This window comes from Strix aluco, chromosome 5 (genome assembly GCF_031877795.1).
Source record: "Strix aluco isolate bStrAlu1 chromosome 5, bStrAlu1.hap1, whole genome shotgun sequence".
Lineage (NCBI taxonomy): Eukaryota > Metazoa > Chordata > Aves > Strigiformes > Strigidae > Strix > Strix aluco.
This window is the reverse complement of record NC_133935.1, coordinates 32,512,773-32,526,623: the sequence shown is the minus strand read 5'-3', so window position 1 is coordinate 32,526,623 and position 13,851 is coordinate 32,512,773. Positions and strand designations below refer to the sequence as shown.

The following is a 13,851-nucleotide window of genomic DNA, read 5'->3' as shown; positions in this document are numbered from 1 at the left end:
CTGCAGGGAAGGGGCTTCGTTAGCAACAGCCCCGGCGGGAAGGCGGGCGGGGGCTGGAGCCTCAGGGAGCGCCCGTGACCTGGAAGAAGTCTCCTCTTCCCCGTGGGACAGGCAGCACGTCTCCTTCCCCAGGGGTGCTGGCTGAGCCCCCCCCACCCCCGCCAGCCCCGAGGAAAGGGGCCACCCGCAGCACCGCCAGCCGGGGCAGGAGAGCCCAGCGCCTCTTCCAGAGCACCCGCCACCCGCACACGACATGCCTTTTCACCAGGCAGTTCTGCATTTTGATAACTGAAGAGCATCAACCAAGCTTCATCCCACACAGAAAAGGAAACGAGAAGCCATTTCAGTAACCAGGCTTTATAAACGGTCTTCAACAGACCTTTTTTTCTGAAAACGGGCTACAAATTATTTCCTTCATCCATCTTCTGTCTACTGCTCACTGGGAATAAAAGGCAGGATGGAGTCTCCTGTTCCATTCTTGCCTTGCTCCTCTGCTGTGTGCACCGTTTCTTCTCATTTCAGTCTCCAATGTGCGACAGGGACACTGCCACACTGCCCAGAAATCTGTCATTGACAGCATGAGTGGAAACTGAACAGAAGGCACGGCTGAAACTCCAGCATGCTACGGGAATTCCCCCATTTGACACATTGCTGACAGGAGATTTTCATTTCTAAAGCAACCCTCCCCCAGGCCATGGACACACACCCACCCCCACCCCACCCCACCCCCAACACATGTGAGAAACACCACTGGAGGTGAACCTGAAGAAAGTTCTTTCTCAACAAAACTGATGTCAAAGCTGATGTCCCCTGAGGACATCATGTCTTCCATGTTCGTGACTATCTTACTCAGGTAGCCACCACTGCGGCACCTTCCTAACAACCAAGATTTGAATGCCTTTTTGAATGTGGAAAAGCCAGAAGTGAGAAGCAACTTTAGCAATGTAACAAGACCTCCTGTCCACCTTCCCTCACCCCTGTGCAGACAAGCAAAGGCAGTGAAGAGGAACTTCGCAGGGCTGGATGGTGTCTTCCTGGAGAACTTGCGCTCTGAGTGTCCCACCACAGAGCAGCAGTATCACATTGGGGGTAAGCTCGAGGACAAGCTACTCCTCACAGATAACAAACACCTCATGTACCCTGCACATGGCTGATGTCACTGTCCCACAATGGAGGAAGTCCCCACCCCAACAGGAAATCACTGCCGGGGCCACTTCCATCACTGCTACCTGTCTGACACAATGTGGCATGATGAAAACAGGAAGGCAAAAGTTTGAGAAATAAACGACTATTGCATCAGATGCCCTCTTTCTCCACAACTAATCTAGGAGTGGCCCCTGCCTCCATCCCCAGAGGAGGATTCAGCTCTCAGCAGGGGACTCTAAGGCCAAGCAGAACAAAATTGAGTAACTCAGCAGTTTCCAAATGCTCACTGTACTTTGAAAGTGCTTGAGTCATCTTTGAGTTTCCACAACTTCATGGGCATACTGGTGCTAGTTAGCACGCAGACAGAGGTTAAGGGATTGTTCATCCTCCAGGGAAATCAATAGAAGGATCGATACTGCTTTGAAGTCACAGACTCTCCGGCCTGGTCCCCTTTCATCAGATCACCTCCACCATATAGATGAATGCAATCCCAGCACAGAGACCCATCCTTCATCCCAAATGTCTCCTCATTTTCCCAAATGTCTTCTCAAATTTGGGGATGATGAAGTCTTTCATCCCAAAGTTAGGCAAGTGTAGCAACCACTCAGAGTTTTTCCAATTCTGTTTGCCTTCAGCTGGAACAAGGGAAGGAGCAGCAGATTAAATATCCCTTCCACCTCTGTTACACCTACTACTCTCACATCACCTATCAAAGGCATCTGCCCAGCAAAGGATACACAATGTCCTGATGTTTTACACATGTGGTCCTCTGTCCCAGGAGGCGCTCCAGCAAGGTCTGAATGGTCCCTGACTGCTCTGGCTCCACCTGGCAATGGCTGCTCTGAACCTGAGCAGTCAGAAGAAAGAATGATTTCCAGACCAACAGGAAACTGTTGGGCTTGTTCCTTCACACCTCCCCCCTCATCTCCACACAGAGCAATGAGACCTTCAAACTTTGAACCAGGGAGGGGGGGATCAAGGGGTCACCCAATATGATGACACAGTTTAGGCAGCCGCTGGCATCACTCCCTTTCCGATTTCACTGTACGCCCCTCAAGGCAGTAGGCCAAGATAACACCTGCAGGATTCCTCTTCATCTTGCTACAACCTCCTCAAAGGAAGTTTATGGCTCCCCATCAAAGGCTAAAGCAAACCCCCAGGGATTCCCTTCTCCTTTTTCTAGACAGTCACCGCCCTCTTACCTGACAAAGGAAGAGGTGAAGAGCACGAGACGTGGCCTCAGGCAGCTCTGCTAAATTGGCTTCTGCTGCCTCCTGGAGAATCTGGCTAATTTCTTTTTGAGAAATAATATTGCTGCTCTGATATCTCAGAAACTTGAACAAAGAGAAAAATAGAGGCATTAAGTAGCGAAAGACCCACAGACTCCAACAGTCACCCATCTCCTGGAAAGACCTCCTCTATAATGGGATGCTGCAGCACCTTAACCACAGACCTGTTTTTTATACCACTTCTGATAGAACCAGTGCAAATATATGTGTTGATGGTGCTCTGATTTATAACCAGACTTATTTTGGTTTAGGCCAGGAAGGAACTAAAATAAACCAGGTAACCTTTTAAAAGTGAAATAAGAATGGCAAGTATTCACAGACCCATCTTGTATTTGGAGGGGGAAGGTTCACATTAATAACCCCTTCCTCTCATCCACTGCCATGAGGGCTTTATCTTCAGTATTTCTGCTGGGTAGGACCACATTCCCTCTCTTGCCTGTGGGCCCCACGTACATCACGGTAGTAGAAAATGGTAACTCCCTGCCCTGAAAAGTCAGGTCTGTAAGGTCAAAGACAGGGAGACCAGCTGTGATGCCAAGCAGAGCTCTGCTCTCCAGAGAGCCCCAGCATGCTCCCTGACTGGTGACAGCAGTTGCATGTTCTCTGTAGGTTTCCTCTCTCCTCCCCAGGGGTCCTGGATGATATAAATAAATGCTACCAACACCAGAAGAACAGGATGTGCTCACTAACAGTGGTCAGTTTCTACAGGGTGTGGAAGGGAAGTTCACTTGAAAGTATCATTATTATAGGGCACGAATATAGTGCCAGACAAAGCCACAGCAATCTCTGAGATTGCACGTGTACAGGGGGTAAGTTCCGACAACCAACCCACACGCACTGTACCAACATACTGGAAAAAATGGAGAACAGCCTGCCCTTCCCCTGCTCACCAAAGTCATCAGCCTGAGAACTTCTGGCTGCAGAAAGGACTTCTGGGCCCAATTGAGTAGTGTGAAGAGCAGGAATCGGTGCCAGGGCTGTGAAGCAACATGTAGAGCTGGGAGAGAAGGAGACGCCAATCAAAGAGAGCTTTAAAATCGGCCAAGTGACAAGCTGGACCCCCATAAGAACAGTCTTCAATACTGACCCCAGGTTTTCTCTTCTAGACCCCACGCTGTGAAACACTAAGGGGATATTTTGCTCTGTTCTTACTTGCTTTTTAATCTGGGCAAGAGTTTAGTCATACGGACAAAAGCTTAATAGCTTTTTAAAACAGAAAATACCTTTTGTCCATCTTTGTGCTGGTACAGAAAGAGAAACCTTCTCCTGGGGTACATGTCATAAAATAGTAAGGGGATATCTTTAGCCCAGGGTTTTAAATACCCTCTGGTTTCAATATGAGGACAAGTTTCCTGACCACGGGTTTTATTTAGCTGCAGAATACCCTTTGGGGAATGAAGAAAGTCCTATAACATAAGCTGCACAAACTGAGCCTGGGTCTGCATCAGAGAGCATACTATGGGGACCAGCCAGGCTGATGGCAGCAATGCAAACAATCAGTAGAGAAAATATTCTTAATAAGGAACATATATGACAAACAGCGGTAAGGCTCAAGGTCACCATCTATGACGGCATAAAGTCTCTCACTGAATGCTGAAGTGTTACTACCTTGTATTTACTGCAGGTTAGGAGTATGGGATGTACAACTACAACAGGTCAGCTGATGTAAGTTGTTATACCATGGCATTTCACCAGTGTTTTAGAAAGGTCCCTCTTCCACTGGCAGTCATGTAACCTCCCGATTGCTACTACAATAATCTTTTCTATGGGAAAACAACACTCAAAAATCATGTAGAAATGCTTGGAGGGTATCTTTTTGCTGGTAGAAATGAGAAGGTACCAGCACTGTGCACTGAGCCTGCTCTGCACATCTGGAAAAAACAGGACCAAGAGAGGATTTTAGGAAGCCTCAAATGAGGCAACTCCTAGAGGCAGAGTCCAGGCCACATTCCTTGCAGCGTTCTTGCATCTTTCAGTCAAACATAGCTATGACCCTCATTCTGCTTGGAATAAGGAGACTCCTGTTATCACTGTTGTGAACTTCTGCACCACAGCAAGAATTCAGGCAGACAAAGTGACAGGTTCAGCTGTCATTAGCTTAATCCCAAATCAGCAGAACCTCCTCATAACATGCCACCTTTTTTTTTTTTTAACCCAGCCTTTTAATAGCCTCCCTTCAGCTACTGGCTGTCATTCACCTGCAGTATTACATCTTCATTCAACCGCTTCCTCTCTCCCACCAGAGTCCCTTTTATCTGGTGTTCATTCACTCCATCCCCTTCTCGCTTAGTGCTTAAATGACTGAATTGAAGAGGTCAGGTTACAGAGAACTTTGTTTTAAGATCAGAGCCAGTACCTGGACTCTGGCAGGAGGCTGACAACAAGCAGAAGGGTCTGTTCTTCCCCTCCACTGTACAAGGCTGTCATATGACGTTATACTGCCAACATGGTATACATTAGGTCTGACATGGACTCTGAAAACCAAGGTCTTCATATGCCCCTGGATATCTAGAATGTCCATCTTCCATTCCCTAAGGCTGCCTAGTACCCAGTTCTCCCTGCCCCTCCCTCAGGGCCAAACTGTCACCAACACTGTCCGTGTGGAAGATACATCATATTCAGATCCTCTCTCCCCTATATTTATGGTCTAAAGGTTTGCTACAATTGGCCTGGAAGTGAAAGACTATTCCTATACTTCTTCCATTCCTAAACCTTTCACTCTTACCATATTGGGGGGTGGGGAACGATTTTTTTTGTCCTGGAAAGCATCTTGGTGTCAAGAGCCAAAGTGAGGGCTCATGCCTCCAGGAGAGCCAGGCACTGTGATTTCATCCCACAAAGCACATAATTAACTTTAGGCATACAAATAATTTTTCTTATTGGGCATAAACTCATTAAGCATCTGCATAGAGATCAAAGAGCTCAAAAATCACTGCAGAAGGGAAACCCAGGAGGAGAAAGAGCAGGAAGACTTTACCAACATCCTGGTTCTTCACATACAGGTATTCCACTAAGGTTTCCAGGAAGGCAACCACAGCTTGAGAGAGCACAAAGTCTTTCTGGAACACCAAGAGGGGGAAAAAAAGAAGAAAAAAACCCCACCAGTCAACAGCTATTGCAAGAGGAAAATTCATAAAGTGGCAGGATCTGAAGAGCATGCAGCACAGGAAAATAACACGCTTCATCTACTTCATGGGATGCAACGTGCTGCAAATTATCTGTCACGTCAAGGAGTCAGACAAAGGCATGACTACTTATTCTGAGACTAAAAAAAATTAGGTAACAGCCTCCAAAGAATGAAGATGGGAGTTCAACATTGCTTGAGAACGTTAAATGTAAGCCAATGTACTACCCCTGGAACCCAACTTGAGCAAGTTAAATGTACAGCGGTGTACTACTCCCAAAAGCACCTTACCAGGGACATGGGAAAGGGGCTGGGATTTGTTACGCTTTTCCCACCTCTGTCCCTATGGGTGTGGTGTCCCTGAAGAGCAGGAGATGGAAAAACAGATCGTCATTAGTACACAGAATTTCAGCTATCCAGTTCAGCAGCAGGGAGTACCGCATAGCTTGATTTACCTTCTTTCTCACTGCGCCATGCTGCAGCATGAGCATTTTCCCTCCTCCTCATCACATGTCTGCAAGGGGTGGAAAATGCAGCCAAAAAAAAAAAAAAAGGCAGCTCCTTGGGTTTTGCAACAGGGTAGTTTCTCCTCAGGTTAGTGCACCTGCTTGAAGCCCAACACTAGTGTTTTTTCAAAAGTTGTATTTTCTATACCTGCAACTGGACATGCACCAAAAGGTTCTGCAGACTGACAACAAGCGAGAAGACCTGCTGCACGGCAAGGGGGTGCAAGGCAGCATCCTGCAGTGAAGGCAGCTGTGGTCGCGTAGCACCTTCGGCTGTGTTTTCACCAACAGTCACCAGCAGAGAGGAGGAGAAGTTCTGTTGCAGGACAGCTCTCAGGAACTGCATGATGCTCACTAGACAGGGAGCCGCTTATTAGTGTGTGTCAGTGTTTTCCTCTCCCCTGTCCTGTGTGTGGTTAGCATGGGAGAGGGTGAGGAGAGAAAATTTGGGCTTAAGGGCCCACTGGCATTGCCCAGCAGCTGCTGACAGCTGCACACAGGAATGACAACATGAGTTCCCTTGTTTGTCTCCTCCCTATGAGACACTATCCCCGTTCATGCTCAGTTCCAGATGTTACCACCAACCTCCAAGAAAGATTTGACCAAACACAGCAGAACTCCAGAGAGTTCCCTTTTGCCCTTTCTCACCACCAGTTACATACTCCCAAAGCCAAATGGACCAAAGCTTCCAGATTCCCACCAGCACCTCCCCCATCCCATTCCATAGTCACCAGTTCTCCCTTGCTGCCTGTAACATGGTACTAGCAGCTGCTTCCAGTCAGATGCGAAATACCTAACAGCAGGATTGGCTTCTTCTTCCTGAAGATGACTGCATTCAGGACTTCTGTTACATCTAGAGACAGTGTCTGGTGAACCTAGAGGAGAATGAAATAGAAAATTAAAAACAGTGCTGGTTTGGACTAGGTAAAAAGCTCCCTTACATACTTTCAGTCCTTAGACACTACCCCACAATGACCACTGCAAAACAAGGGAACAGCAACAGGGGTTTACCAGTCTGACCCAGAAGGGAGAGTCACATCACTGGGTCTTCAAGTTTCACTCACTGCCAGTTGCCAGCCCTGCACAGCTTCCAAACTACAGTGCAACTTGCTTGCCTGTCTCGCTCTCACTACTCCCTGCAGGCCCTCTGGCACATGGCTGGCAGACTGCCGAGCACATGGAGCAGCAGGAACAGCCATCACCAAACATGGCTCTACCGTAGCCACACAGCCAGGCAGCAAGACTGAGGAGCCAGGCAGCCAAAAGCCAGCAGTGACAAGAATCTCTCCTTACTTGCTGGAGCTGGGAAGCCTGCAGAGAGCCCAGGGCTAGGAACTATGTTATGGGTGAAAGAGGCAGAGGAGGTTAGGGACTTGGGAATGAAGGGAAACAGGAAAGGTGGGCTTGACAGGGCAGTCTGCAATACACTGATTCCCTCACAAAGCAGCCATCCATCAGCGATGGCATGAAGCCTCACAGAGCCCCAGAAGGGTTCAAGCTCTTCAGTGAGGCAGAGTTGGCATGGGAGGGCAGGCATAAGGACCACAGGGCTGATTCCTTCAAACTGTCTTCTGAAGAGAGAAACGTTCAACAGGAGAGCTAGAAGTACCTCCTGCAATAGGGTGGCAGTGGTTACTTGTCTAAGAGCTGACAAGCCAAAGCCTTTAATAGCCTACCATCCATGACCCATGTTTATCCACAGGCTTCTGCTAAAGCCAGTAGCAGTAACACAGTTAAGACACAAGCTTGCTGTGGCCAGACAAGTCCTCACTATTAACCTGAAATGAATGCGGCCATTTCTCAGAGACATTGTTCCTCTCTAAAAAACTGCAGGCTTGGGGAGACAACCTGGCATCAGCTCAGATTCACAGCCACAGAGGCCAAAGGCTCTCTTACAAGGGCCTCCAGGATGCTTTGTGCAGCTTCAGCTATACTGAGCAGCAGAAAGCAGCATGAGAAGTGAGTCTTCCTCTCCTTCCCCCTCAGCAGAAGATTAGAAACACTGAAGCAGCCTTGAACCACTTCCATTTGCCACCTGTATCTGTAGTTTCTTTCCCCATGTCTGGTACAAGGAGGATTCTGGATTGCACATCATAGCACATCAAGCCAGTAAGGTATTGATGAAGCCAGACAACAAGTTTATAAGCCACTATATGATTGCACTTCAAGGATCAATATGAGCTGAGAGTCACACCCAGAAGATGCAGCTCAACACTAGCCACTAGAATTGAATCCCTTTTGGGACTGGCACAACACTGACCATCCAGACGCAGCCCTGATTTGGAAACTGAGAAGGTAAATTGTGCTCAGCAGTTAATAAAGCAGGGCCAGGCAGGTCTTGCTATGCGTTCACACAGCTGACAGTCCATACAAGTGCCATGCTGTAAGACCTAAGCAGAGGCAGCACATCCGTGAAGTAACAGGTGCAGACTTGGTCTGGGTTGGCCTTTTGGAAAACATCTTCCCTCAGCATTAGAAAACAAACTCTTGCCCCTCTGTGCAGATGCACACGTGTCCTTCATGTGATTTCATCATCTGTGAATAGGTGCACCGACTCCCAAACAACATACTCTGCTGGGCATAACTGCAAGAGCAGAGCTCACAACTCATGACATGCTGTTTAACTCTGTATCAAGAGTGGGAGAGAGGCCTGGGTAAATACTGCTAAAGGAAACATTATCCTCTTGTGTTGGCATTAGAAAGTGCTTCCCTCAAAGTTGTAATTCCAATATCAGCTGACAACTCCAGCTTAGCTCTCTTGTCAGACTGCAAAGCATCAAATACAATGACAGCTGCCCACATTCAAAAGAGCTTGCTAATACTGAACACTTACTTGCCAATAATAGGTTTGGATTGTCACTGTTCCACTATTGATCATTTTAATATCAAAAAAGCAGTTTATAATATGTGAGCTGTGTCTCCCACTCCCAGTCTTCCCTTGAGTAAGGCCTTAAAATGTATTTTGCTCTGTCCTGAAGAGGAAAGTGACTTGGATCAGAAGGGCTGGGTATGGACTTTTTCCCCCAGGATTTCTGCCCCTAACTCTCCAGTGATTTGGGTCTCAGCCTTCCGCAACATTCTAGCTTCCAGTCCTGCTGGAGAAGTGCAGCAGGGAATAACTTGCAGACCATAACAAAAGAGCAACCAAGGCAAGCAGATTCCAGGTCAAAGCAAACGACTTTCCTCTGCTAATGAAGAGGTTTTTTTAAGTTTAGCCATTCCCTAGATCTGAACACTTGAGTGGTTCTAACCTCAGTATTGTAGCGATGCTGATACAGTAAGAGGGATGCAACCAACAGCCATCCAGAGCACAGCAAGGCATCCTCAGATGACAGGTAAACAGGTTCAGAGTGAGGGGACCGACACCAGGTGTGCTCCAAAACCTTCTGCAGGATCTGTAGCAAGGACACGTTGGAGAGCAGCACAGCCACTGCTGCGTGGGAGAAACATAATCAGAGAGGCTGATGGGATGGCACAGGTTAAACCAGCTTGACAAGCAGAAGAGAGGTGCAGAGCACACCCCTGCTGCAGTGAGGCAGCCCCAGCTGCCATGGCTCATCAGACTAAAGCTGTCCACCTACTCTGGTATTCATCTCCCACAGCACAAGCAACTGCTTGGCCAGCTAATAAAATGACCAGCCTTCAGCTAACACAGCTGGAAGGCTGGTTAGAGCTGTTCTCTATTATTGTTTAATTTTTTGAACCATGTCAGTGCCAGGACATTTCAAACAAGGCACCAAAGCCCCACTGCTGTGTTTTATGAGCAAGAAAAATACAGTGGTTCTCTCAGCAGCCAATTCCTGAATCAACAGAAGGCAGCAAAACCAAACCAAAGCAAACAAAACCTGCAACCTAAAAAACTTCATTCCACATACAAAATGGTCTTTGTTAACTGTAATGATGCATCTGGAAGGGGAAAAATCCATCTTACCTGCTGAGACAGTTAGCATACAGTCTCTGATGGCCAAGCTACAACCTCACTGAGATTAACTTGATTGCTAATCAATACAATCTTGCCTCACCTCTCTGTTGACTACAAGGTGTTGTCTGATGAAGGCTCCAGTACAGAAAATTCAAGGATGGCTGCAGGAGGTCAGTGTCCATTGGCCTGCATTTCCCACAGAGATTACTGACTGGAAACAAAAGAATGTACATAACACAGACACATAACACATAACAGAGCACCTCAGCACAAGAAAGAAGTCACTCAGTGGGGAGAGAATTTGAAAAAGAGAGACACAACCTGAAGTGAAAATAAACAGAGCATGATACAGTCAAAGCAATAGGCACCTGCCCTAGGCCAGACAGTGCAGTGGAGGATGATAATAGGCAGAGGGGAATAGAAAAGGGTGTACTGAAGGGCATATATCACATCGGGCCATAATGAATCCAAGAGCAACAGACTGTAAGTTACCTGTTTCCACAGAGTGAGTTTAATCCTAATATTAGGTCAACCATAAATGGCCATGTGCCTGTCTCACATGGTGACCAGACTGGGGAATGGGATGGAGAGCTGTGCTCCTCCACTCTCACCAACTCTGCTCACACTAGGAATAAATGTGCCATGTTTGTTGTAAGCACCAAACACTTAGGAACAATGTTTAGCAAGAGTTTGGGAGGGGAATCCAGGACTGCAGGGCTCAGCAAAACTGTCATAGGAGATCTTTTGAAGAGCTTCAAGTCTGAGTAAGCAATTCTCAAAAAACACACTTCCCCACACCCCTTCCATCTATTAGCTAATTTCACATAGGCCTCATCAGAGGAGAGTGCCCGGCACACCTGCCCCTAAAGAAATTAGCCTGGGGAGCCAAGCAGGGAATGAAGTGGTGGCTGGGCCAGGGAAAGAGTTGTGCTGAAAAATACAGAGCAGAAAGCAAGAGCAAAAAGATCTTGTGACTCCTGGGAGCAGCTGAGCTGTGCTCTGAAAACACAGCAGGTAAAAAGCCTGGTATAAAGAGGACATGCTTCTTCCACACTCCCAGTTCCCTTGGCTAATGAATGTCTGAGAAACACTGCTTCTTTACAAGGGCAACACAGGCAGCCCCGAGACATGGAACATTACAAATTGAAGGGGATAGTCCTTCAAAGTCTGCTGGAGAGATCAATTTGTCAGAGCAGGGAAGAGATGAGAGGATGCATCAGCTGAACATCCTCCTAGTATCTATTCTTTTTTCACAGCCTGCATGAACCTCCAATAGCCAAGTTAGAAGGGAGAAGTCACCAAGTAAGGATCGTCAGATAAGAGAGCAGGTGTGGTATGGTGAGTAAACAAATACAGCCCTATGTCTCTGGGGTGGAGTGGGCAAGTCCTGCAGCAGTTGGGACCCATATACTCTGGATTCACACTCCAGGGAAAGCCCAGGTTCACTAGGCTGCTGGTCCCTGATAGCTGGTTCACAGGACACCCCTGTGGCCTGAACTGCACAGAAGTGTGTTAGCAAGTGTGAACAGAGAAGGACAGCTCAGGAGGCATATCAGCAATACTGTCATGTGCCAAGTCAACAACAGTCACAGACCCTGAAATCATGTCATGGCCAGGGGAATACTTTGGCCACCTTGTGAGGTTTCAGACAACAAATGTATTGTAAAAGCAAAAGGAAGAGAGCCTTGGTTTTGTTGACTGAACTGGTAACCAGGGCTCTTTACAATGCTGTGGCTATGAAAGTATCTCAAAGCAACCGTAACTGTAATGCAGAGTACACCTTCTCCCAAAGGACAAAGAGCCAGTGCCTAATCATCTTATGGAACAATTAAAAAACACAGATCAAAAACCCCTGGGAGAAGATGGACTCATAGACTCACCCTGGTGAAGGAGCTTGAAGTCTGTGCTGTCCAGCTCCCGCACACCCTTGCTCCGCAACTGCACCAGGAAAAGGAGGCTCAGCAAAACAGGCAGGTTTCTGTTAGCTAAGAAGGGCACAGACAGCTTAGATTGTCAGTGAACTCTAAACTGTTGTACCTTACAGCATGCCAAGAATTAATTTGCTGACTCAGGAATAAGGGTAGGTTAGGGGAGGAAGTATTTCCCCTTTACACACACACAGACACACACACACTGACACACAGTCCCCTCTGGATCAGGCCACCTTTCTGCCATTGTGGGTTGGCCTGAGTTACACACTGGATTCTGCCAACACCATTCTAGGAAAAACTAGAAAACAGGGGGGAAAAAGGAGGCTAGAGTCATCTAGACCCTTAGTGAACCACGTAAGGGGCATGGTCACAACACACTCAAATTGATAGCTCTAATAAGCTAGAAGTCATTAGCCCTTCCTAGACTGCCCTCGTCTCCTCTACTTGACCATCGCTGGCAGCCTGTGCTTTGACAGCAGCCCAGCACCTCAGAGCGCTCGGCTGCACACCATTTGTTCTCCTCCACCTTATGAGGCTGGAAAATGCTGTCTATCCCACCCCACAGGGCAGAGCAGACACAGTAGAGGTGAGAGCCCTACACGGCAGGTCTGTATATGGGGAGAATGGAGCTGCTCAGACCACCAACTCCCCAGGGCAAACCCTTCCTAGTATATTCACTCTTCTTCAGTGCTGTAAACAGGTAAAGATTTTGTATTGTATATAGCCATTCCTACAGCAAGCAACTATCTCCTCCAGAAAATGTCTTCAAAAAAGCTCAGGAATTTTCAGTTTTGAGGAGAAAACATTTACGGGTGTCTTTAATGTTAGATATTCTTGATGAAGTCCCACTGTTGGGCCTTCTTGTTGCCTAAGAGCAGGGTACCATTTGAACAGGGATGCAGATCCCCTGGACTTATCTGCCCCAGACCTCACAGAGAGCTGTCTGTGTGCTTGCAGACAAGGAAGCTGTGTCTCCAGACTACATCTGGTGTTTGACTTTCTGGACGGGGCTGCCAGGAACTCAGCTAACGAGCTCAAGATGCAGTATGAAGAGGAGCTGGGGATATTAGTGGTAGCAGAAGGGCTTGAATCTTGCAAAAGCCCTTCTAGTCCAGTGCTCTATCTCCATCACCAGCAATATGGGGGAATAGGTCTGACTCCTACAACAGGAAACAGACAATCTGTCTCCCTGCAGCCCCTGGCACCCCTAGATCAGTGACAGAGGTCCACAAGTCCCAAATGTGCACAATTCCAAACAAGGTCAGATCTGGCAGATGCCAACATTGCCTTCTTTATCCATAATCTTGTAGCCTCATGCTCCACCATGCTCCTGCTTTCAACCCTGCCTCTTCTCCAGCCTACTGATGTTGCTGGAGGTAAGGCAAAAACACTTCCCCCCCTTGTTGTTTCCATCTCAACTGCTGTACAGCAAAACACCCCAAACAGAGCATGGCTTTTACAAGTGTCAGTGTTCCCCTGAGGAACAAGTAAAAACTGTGCTTGGGCCCCTATCCCAGGGAAGCCAAGGACATCCTAGCACTGCTCCCTTTTTCAGTTCAAGCTCACAGACTGCTTTGCACAGCATCATTCACGGTGGGACAACAGTCCCAACTCCACAGACAGGGTTAGTAAGGAAAACAGAGGGATTTTCCCCAGTCACAACCCTGCTAAATCTCTGAGAGATTTAACAGAACTATGAGATCTGGTGATACCACAGTGTCTGTTTGGAGATCAATATCATGAATGATTCAGATAATCTCTGCTTCCAGTCCCTGTGCCCTGGGAACCAAGTGTACTCAGGCACGCCAAGCTGTTTGGCACAGAGAAGAGGCAAAAAAGAGGATGTCTTTCAATCACTGGTTGAGCCCCTGTTCAAGCTGGGAGATTTACCAGCTCAGCTCTCCACTTGAACACTTAACGACAGTATAAGAAA

The 13,851-nt window shown here is 47.6% G+C and overlaps 1 protein-coding gene across 1 annotated transcript in view; it reads right to left on the bottom strand.

Moving 5' to 3' along the window:
* Positions 1-341: 341 nt before the first annotated feature.
* The window catches only part of MEI1 (meiotic double-stranded break formation protein 1), a 38,724-nt gene continuing 25,214 nt past the window's right edge, over positions 342-13,851 (bottom strand). The window contains exons 22-31 of the mRNA XM_074826795.1: positions 11,868-11,972; positions 10,088-10,198; positions 9,317-9,498; positions 6,859-6,940; positions 6,214-6,419; positions 5,413-5,494; positions 3,326-3,432; positions 2,349-2,480; positions 1,884-1,993; positions 342-564 (exon numbers count right to left, since the gene is read on the bottom strand). Of these exons, the coding sequence (XP_074682896.1) occupies positions 519-564; positions 1,884-1,993; positions 2,349-2,480; positions 3,326-3,432; positions 5,413-5,494; positions 6,214-6,419; positions 6,859-6,940; positions 9,317-9,498; positions 10,088-10,198; positions 11,868-11,972 (1,163 nt within the window). The 3' untranslated portion in view covers positions 342-518. The remainder of the gene's footprint in view (positions 565-1,883; positions 1,994-2,348; positions 2,481-3,325; positions 3,433-5,412; positions 5,495-6,213; positions 6,420-6,858; positions 6,941-9,316; positions 9,499-10,087; positions 10,199-11,867; positions 11,973-13,851) is intronic.